Here is a 9,180-nt window from a genome sequence, read left to right as displayed (position 1 = left end):
CTCGTTACAACTCTACACGGGTTCCACTGTTGTCTCGTTACATCTCTACACGGGGTCCACTATTGTCTCGTTACATCTCTACACGGGGTCCACTATTGTCTCGTTACATCTCTACACGGGGTCCACTGTTGTCTCGTTACATCTCTACACGGGGTCCACTGTTGTCTCGTTACATCTCTACACAGTGTCCACTATTGTCTCGTTACATCTCTACAGAGTGTCCACTATTGTCTCGTTACAACTCTACACGGGGTCCACTGTTGTCAAGTTACATCTCTACACGGGCTCCACTGTTGTCTCGTTACAACTCTACACAGGTTCCACTTTTGTCTCGTTACATCTCTACACAGTGTCCACTATTGTCTCGTTACATCTCTACACAGTGTCCACTATAGTCTCGTTACAACTCTACACAGTGTCCACTATTGTCTCGTTACATCTCTACACAGTGTCCACTATTGTCTCGTTACATCTCTACACAGTGTCCACTATTGTCTCGTTACATCTCTACACAGTGTCCACTATTGTCTCGTTACATCTCTACACAGTGTCCACTATTGTCTCGTTACATCTCTACACAGTGTCCACTATTGTCTCGTTACATCTCTACACAGTGTCCACTATTGTCTCGTTACATCTCTACACAGTGTCCACTATTGTCTCGTTACATCTCTACACGGGGTCCACTATTGTCTCGTTACATCTCTACACGGGTTCCACTGTTGTCTCGTTACATCTCTACACAGTGTCCACTATTGTCTCGTTACAACTCTACACGGGCTCCACTTTTGTCTCGTTACATCTCTACACAGTGTCCACTATTGTCTCGTTACATCTCTACACAGTGTCCACTATTGTCTCGTTACATCTCTACACGGGGTCCACTATTGTCTCGTTACATCTCTACACGGGGTCCACTTTTGTCTCGTTACATCTCTACACAGTGTCCACTATTGTCTCGTTACATCTCTACACAGTGTCCACTATTGTCTCGTTACAACTCTACACAGTGTCCACTATTGTCTCGTTACAACTCTACACAATGTCCACTATTGTCTCGTTACATCTCTACACAGTGTCCACTATTGTCTCGTTACATCTCTACACAGTGTCCACTATTGTCTCGTTACTACTCTACACAGTGTCCACTATTGTCTCGTTACATCTCTACACAATGTCCACTATTGTCTCTACACAGTGTCCACTATTGTCTCGTTACATCTCTACACAGTGTCCACTATTGTCTCGTTACATCTCTACACAGTGTCCACTATTGTCTCGTTACATCTCTACACGGGGTCCACTATTGTCTCGTTACAACTCTACACGGGGTCCACTATTGTCTCGTTACAACTCTACACGGTGTCCACTGTTGTCTCGTTACAACCCTACATTATGCCCACTGTTGTGCTACAGGATATTAAAATACACGGTAATGTGTCAATTATGGTCTTGTTACACATATATAAGGCATCAATATATATTGTGTCATTTATTGTCTTGCTACAGATATTTAATGTGTTAAATGGTGTCTTGTTACAACTGTGTAAAGTGTTTAATATTGTTACAGCTGTATAATGTGATTAAGATTGTCTCGTTACGTTGTTTAGTATGTTGGATATTGTCTTGTTACAGCTATGCTGGAGTTGTTTAGTATGTTGGATATTGTCTTGTTACAGCTATGCTGGAGTTGTTTAGTATGTTGGATATTGTCTTGTTACAGCTATGCTGGAGTTGTTTAGTATGTTGGATATTGTCTTGTTACAGCTATGCTGGAGTTGTTTAGTATGTTGGATATTGTCTTGTTACAGCTATGCTGGAGTTGTTTAGTATGTTGGACATTGTCTTGTTACAGCTATGCTGGAGTTGTTTAGTATGTTGGACATTGTCTTGTTACAGCTATGCTGGAGTTGTTTAGTATGTTGGACATTGTCTTGTTACAGCTATGCTGGAGTTGTTTAGTATGTTGGACATTGTCTTGTTACAGCTATGCTGGAGTTGTTTAGTATGTTGGATATTGTCTTGTTACAGCTATGCTGGAGTTGTTTAGTATGTTGGATATTGTCTTGTTACAGCTATGCTGGAGTTGTTTAGTATGTTGGATATTGTCTTGTTACAGCTATGCTGGAGTTGTTTAGTATGTTGGATATTGTCTTGTTACAGCTATGCTGGAGTTGTTTAGTATGTTGGATATTGTCTTGTTACAGCTATGCTGGAGTTGTTTAGTATGTTGGATATTGTCTTGTTACAGCTATGCTGGAGTTGTTTAGTATGTTGGATATTGTCTTGTTACAGCTATGCTGGAGTTGTTTAGTATGTTGGATATTGTCTTGTTACAGCTATGCTGGAGTTGTTTAGTATGTTGGATATTGTCTTGTTACAGCTATGCTGGAGTTGTTTAGTATGTTGGATATTGTCTTGTTACAGCTATGCTGGAGTTGTTTAGTATGTTGGATATTGTCTTGTTACAGCTATGCTGGAGTTGTTTAGTATGTTGGATATTGTCTTGTTACAGCTATGCTGGAGTTGTTTAGTATGTTGGATATTGTCTTGTTACAGCTATGCTGGAGTTGTTTAGTATGTTGGATATTGTCTTGTTACAGCTATGCTGGAGTTGTTTAGTATGTTGGATATTGTCTTGTTACAGCTATGCTGGAGTTGTTTAGTATGTTGGATATTGTCTTGTTACAGCTATGCTGGAGTTGTTTAGTATGTTGGATATTGTCTTGTTACAGCTATGCTGGAGTTGTTTAGTATGTTGGATATTGTCTTGTTACAGCTATGCTGGAGTTGTTTAGTATGTTGGATATTGTCTTGTTACAGCTATGCTGGAGTTGTTTAGTATGTTGGATATTGTCTTGTTACAGCTATGCTGGAGTTGTTTAGTATGTTGGATATTGTCTTGTTACAGCTATGCTGGAGTTGTTTAGTATGTTGGATATTGTCTTGTTACAGCTATGCTGGAGTTGTTTAGTATGTTGGATATTGTCTTGTTACAGCTATGCTGGAGTTGTTTAGTATGTTGGATATTGTCTTGTTACAGCTATGCTGGAGTTGTTTAGTATGTTGGATATTGTCTTGTTACAGCTATGCTGGAGTTGTTTAGTATGTTGGATATTGTCTTGTTACAGCTATGCTGGAGTTGTTTAGTATGTTGGATATTGTCTTGTTACAGCTATGCTGGAGTTGTTTAGTATGTTGGATATTGTCTTGTTACAGCTATGCTGGAGTTGTTTAGTATGTTGGATATTGTCTTGTTACAGCTATGCTGGAGTTGTTTAGTATGTTGGATATTGTCTTGTTACAGCTATGCTGGAGTTGTTTAGTATGTTGGATATTGTCTTGTTACAGCTATGCTGGAGTTGTTTAGTATGTTGGATATTGTCTTGTTACAGCTATGCTGGAGTTGTTTAGTATGTTGGATATTGTCTTGTTACAGCTATGCTGGAGTTGTTTAGTATGTTGGATATTGTCTTGTTACAGCTATGCTGGAGTTGTTTAGTATGTTGGATATTGTCTTGTTACAGCTATGCTGGAGTTGTTTAGTATGTTGGATATTGTCTTGTTACAGCTATGCTGGAGTTGTTTAGTATGTTGGATATTGTCTTGTTACAGCTATGCTGGAGTTGTTTAGTATGTTGGATATTGTCTTGTTACAGCTATGCTGGAGTTGTTTAGTATGTTGGATATTGTCTTGTTACAGCTATGCTGGAGTTGTTTAGTATGTTGGATATTGTCTTGTTACAGCTATGCTGGAGTTGTTTAGTATGTTGGATATTGTCTTGTTACAGCTATGCTGGAGTTGTTTAGTATGTTGGATATTGTCTTGTTACAGCTATGCTGGAGTTGTTTAGTATGTTGGATATTGTCTTGTTACAGCTATGCTGGAGTTGTTTAGTATGTTGGATATTGTCTTGTTACAGCTATGCTGGAGTTGTTTAGTATGTTGGATATTGTCTTGTTACAGCTATGCTGGAGTTGTTTAGTATGTTGGATATTGTCTTGTTACAGCTATGCTGGAGTTGTTTAGTATGTTGGATATTGTCTTGTTACAGCTATGCTGGAGTTGTTTAGTATGTTGGATATTGTCTTGTTACAGCTATGCTGGAGTTGTTTAGTATGTTGGATATTGTCTTGTTACAGCTATGCTGGAGTTGTTTAGTATGTTGGATATTGTCTTGTTACAGCTATGCTGGAGTTGTTTAGTATGTTGGATATTGTCTTGTTACAGCTATGCTGGAGTTGTTTAGTATGTTGGATATTGTCTTGTTACAGCTATGCTGGAGTTGTTTAGTATGTTGGATATTGTCTTGTTACAGCTATGCTGGAGTTGTTTAGTATGTTGGATATTGTCTTGTTACAGCTATGCTGGAGTTGTTTAGTATGTTGGATATTGTCTTGTTACAGCTATGCTGGAGTTGTTTAGTATGTTGGATATTGTCTTGTTACAGCTATGCTGGAGTTGTTTAGTATGTTGGATATTGTCTTGTTACAGCTATGCTGGAGTTGTTTAGTATGTTGGATATTGTCTTGTTACAGCTATGCTGGAGTTGTTTAGTATGTTGGATATTGTCTTGTTACAGCTATGCTGGAGTTGTTTAGTATGTTGGATATTGTCTTGTTACAGCTATGCTGGAGTTGTTTAGTATGTTGGATATTGTCTTGTTACAGCTATGCTGGAGTTGTTTAGTATGTTGGATATTGTCTTGTTACAGCTATGCTGGAGTTGTTTAGTATGTTGGATATTGTCTTGTTACAGCTATGCTGGAGTTGTTTAGTATGTTGGATATTGTCTTGTTACAGCTATGCTGGAGTTGTTTAGTATGTTGGATATTGTCTTGTTACAGCTATGCTGGAGTTGTTTAGTATGTTGGATATTGTCTTGTTACAGCTATGCTGGAGTTGTTTAGTATGTTGGATATTGTCTTGTTACAGCTATGCTGGAGTTGTTTAGTATGTTGGATATTGTCTTGTTACAGCTATGCTGGAGTTGTTTAGTATGTTGGATATTGTCTTGTTACAGCTATGCTGGAGTTGTTTAGTATGTTGGATATTGTCTTGTTACAGCTATGCTGGAGTTGTTTAGTATGTTGGATATTGTCTTGTTACAGCTATGCTGGAGTTGTTTAGTATGTTGGATATTGTCTTGTTACAGCTATGCTGGAGTTGTTTAGTATGTTGGATATTGTCTTGTTACAGCTATGCTGGAGTTGTTTAGTATGTTGGATATTGTCTTGTTACAGCTATGCTGGAGTTGTTTAGTATGTTGGATATTGTCTTGTTACAGCTATGCTGGAGTTGTTTAGTATGTTGGATATTGTCTTGTTACAGCTATGCTGGAGTTGTTTAGTATGTTGGATATTGTCTTGTTACAGCTATGCTGGAGTTGTTTAGTATGTTGGATATTGTCTTGTTACAGCTATGCTGGAGTTGTTTAGTATGTTGGATATTGTCTTGTTACAGCTATGCTGGAGTTGTTTAGTATGTTGGATATTGTCTTGTTACAGCTATGCTGGAGTTGTTTAGTATGTTGGATATTGTCTTGTTACAGCTATGCTGGAGTTGTTTAGTATGTTGGATATTGTCTTGTTACAGCTATGCTGGAGTTGTTTAGTATGTTGGATATTGTCTTGTTACAGCTATGCTGGAGTTGTTTAGTATGTTGGATATTGTCTTGTTACAGCTATGCTGGAGTTGTTTAGTATGTTGGATATTGTCTTGTTACAGCTATGCTGGAGTTGTTTAGTATGTTGGATATTGTCTTGTTACAGCTATGCTGGAGTTGTTTAGTATGTTGGATATTGTCTTGTTACAGCTATGCTGGAGTTGTTTAGTATGTTGGATATTGTCTTGTTACAGCTATGCTGGAGTTGTTTAGTATGTTGGATATTGTCTTGTTACAGCTATGCTGGAGTTGTTTAGTATGTTGGATATTGTCTTGTTACAGCTATGCTGGAGTTGTTTAGTATGTTGGATATTGTCTTGTTACAGCTATGCTGGAGTTGTTTAGTATGTTGGATATTGTCTTGTTACAGCTATGCTGGAGTTGTTTAGTATGTTGGATATTGTCTTGTTACAGCTATGCTGGAGTTGTTTAGTATGTTGGATATTGTCTTGTTACAGCTATGCTGGAGTTGTTTAGTATGTTGGATATTGTCTTGTTACAGCTATGCTGGAGTTGTTTAGTATGTTGGATATTGTCTTGTTACAGCTATGCTGGAGTTGTTTAGTATGTTGGATATTGTCTTGTTACAGCTATGCTGGAGTTGTTTAGTATGTTGGATATTGTCTTGTTACAGCTATGCTGGAGTTGTTTAGTATGTTGGATATTGTCTTGTTACAGCTATGCTGGAGTTGTTTAGTATGTTGGATATTGTCTTGTTACAGCTATGCTGGAGTTGTTTAGTATGTTGGATATTGTCTTGTTACAGCTATGCTGGAGTTGTTTAGTATGTTGGATATTGTCTTGTTACAGCTATGCTGGAGTTGTTTAGTATGTTGGATATTGTCTTGTTACAGCTATGCTGGAGTTGTTTAGTATGTTGGATATTGTCTTGTTACAGCTATGCTGGAGTTGTTTAGTATGTTGGATATTGTCTTGTTACAGCTATGCTGGAGTTGTTTAGTATGTTGGATATTGTCTTGTTACAGCTATGCTGGAGGCCAGACTGCCAGGATGCGACTGTCCACGGTGCTATTGCAGGTGACAGTGTTTCTGGCCTTCACCATCCTGCCAGTAGAAGGTAGATAACTCATCATTGTAGTAATACAATCACAACCAAATGTGACATCAGCAGTAACAAATAAGGTAGATTACACCGTGTCACAGTGTGACAGTATATGTACTGGACAAAGCTAGTCGTGGTAATTATCTTTGGCCATGGCGTAGGTTTACAATGTAAAAATAAATGTCAAACTGAGTGACTTGATTAATATGTCTAATCCGTTGTATGGTGTAATGTGCTGCAAAAGATTAGAAGGGTTATATCGTCAGAGATCCGTTGTCCTTTTTCCCTGTCTCCCTCATCGGCTAAAGTGTCCGGTCATCTCCACTAGTCAGAATGTTCATCCTGCCAACTACTTATAAACCTATTCATTTGGATCGCTATTAAGTAAGAGACTTCTTTCTATAGGCATTAAAACCTATTGTGAGGTTTTACTTTCCAGTCGGGTTAAATCTCATAAAAAGGGACGTTGTAATGTCCCTGGGATTTTATAGGATATTCAAGTCATATCAGCTATAATATCCCAGAGATTTTATATAATGTCCTGGGTATTTTATTTATGTAACTTCCGTTCAGATTGTAACATGTAATGAAATGTAAAATCAAACAACTCGCAACCTTCATATCTGAAGCCCAGTGAGTGTACCATGAGTGCCACACTGGTTTTTAGAATGTCCTTTTCAAGATCCGTACGCCAGCAACAGATATTTTACGCGCGTTTCCTAAGGTTCATGGAAAGTATGTTCGAAACATAAAAATGTTGGTAAATGTTGTTTTAAGTTTCTTTTTTCGGTTTATAAGTATGGAAAAACACTTTCCCTCGGTTTTGGTAGACAGAGCATGCCCTGGGGGTCGGAAAAAACCGCGGGAGCTTTGCCCCCTTGGTTTTTCCCTCTCCCCAGGGCATCCGCGGTTTTTGCCGACCCCCAGGGCATGCCCTGTCTACCAAAACCTGGTAAGCGTGTTTTCTCCAATACATAATACATAATGATGTGATGTGATGTGATTTTGAAACAGAACAATACTCGGCGCTAAATGTGGGTTTTCTTTAGGCTTTCTGTGCAAATGGTCTAACGAAGGCTGCAGCTCGGACAAAGAGTGTTGCAGTGGGAGGTGCGAACAAGGCCACCCCGGCACCGACGCCCGCTGCACCAAGAGCGTGCTGCACCAGCCTTGTCTCTACACATACCAATGCGAGGACAGACTCAAGTGTGGCTCGCACAACAAATGCTGCTCCAACTACTGGGGAACGTGCCGCAGACCGTCCGACTGTTGTAATAAGATGCACTATTGTTTGGAGGTGGACGGCTTCTACTACAAACGCTGCCTCTCCGGCACCAATGTTAACATCAACGCCGCATCACAGTCACTTGTGTTTTCCCCATATGTCTTCACAACTTGTTTCATAATTCTTGCACCTTTTACATCTTCACGTTTTTGATTAAATTTTAATACCTTTCGTACCGCCTCTGTTACTGGAGAACATGGTAATCAAAGTTTCGATGGAAGTCAGATCATCTGTGGAAGTTAGGGATATAGGTATGCCAGTAGTCTTAAGCCTTGTGGTCTTCTTGACACAACATTATTGTCAACTAACAAGTCCAGGAACCCATGCTAACAAAGGGGGTGGGTGCCCAAGTGGTTTTGGGGGGTGCTACGCCGCAGTAAGACCCCACCTTGGTTCGGTTCTGCAGCGCTTCGACAGTCCATCTTAAACTATGGAAATTACAAAACTCGTACCATAAGAATACTTCCTATTATTGCATAAAACTACACGTCGACATGCCATAGCTGAGGGCATACGACCCTTTTGACTCCAACTGGCGCCAGGGCGGTACCGCGTGCTGTGCATGCCGCTGCCCCAGCACTACCTTGACCTTATGGGCTCACACAGAAGTCATGGACAAGTCATACACACATGCCGACACGCTAGAACGAACACACTTCGATGAGTAAGGCGCGATAGGAAGGTATCGATGCATGTGCTGGACTTCTAACCAGTGTGAACGTTCGCCCTTCACATGCGCAGATACCAGCCTAACCATGACAAAATATTTACGTCAGCCTTTGAGAATTTATGAAAAAGTGTGAGTGCGTGCGTGCGTGTGTGCGTGCGTTCGTGCGTATTTGTGTTATTTCTCAAAGTTTTCAAACGTTTTATCTTTGAGCACTTTTTGCATTTTCTTATTACATAAATAAATAGATGATTTCTTATCAAATAAATAGAAGATTTTATATTCATGTTATGCATTTCTCATTTATCATTACCGAAGTATTGGCTTTACACGTGTTCATTCAACCAGTACCATTAGATTGGACATTGAACAACAATGGTAAATTGTTGAACGCGAATGGTAGACAGAATAGGTTACTATTATTTGTACACATATATGTTTGGAAACCACACCAGATATATAATGTATTCTTATAACAACTCATCAAAGGTATCCTCTGT

General features: G+C 39.3%; 1 protein-coding gene across 1 annotated transcript; it reads left to right on the top strand.

Moving 5' to 3' along the window:
• The first annotated feature begins 6,553 nt into the window (after positions 1–6,553).
• Positions 6,554–8,966, top strand: LOC125371584. Its single transcript, XM_048381527.1, has 2 exons — positions 6,554–6,743; positions 7,778–8,966. Exons 1-2 carry the CDS (start codon positions 6,566–6,568, stop codon positions 8,164–8,166), a joined length of 567 nt encoding a protein of 188 aa, XP_048237484.1. The 5' UTR covers positions 6,554–6,565; the 3' UTR covers positions 8,167–8,966.
• The last annotated feature ends 214 nt before the right edge of the window (positions 8,967–9,180 follow it).

The sequence above is a fragment of the Haliotis rufescens genome, unplaced genomic scaffold (genome assembly GCF_023055435.1).
Source record: "Haliotis rufescens isolate VD_foot unplaced genomic scaffold, xgHalRufe1.0.p SCAF_394, whole genome shotgun sequence".
NCBI classification, from domain to species: Eukaryota; Metazoa; Mollusca; class Gastropoda; order Lepetellida; family Haliotidae; genus Haliotis; species Haliotis rufescens.
Note: the sequence above shows the minus strand (reverse complement) of the source record. Positions and strands in the feature narration are given on the sequence as shown.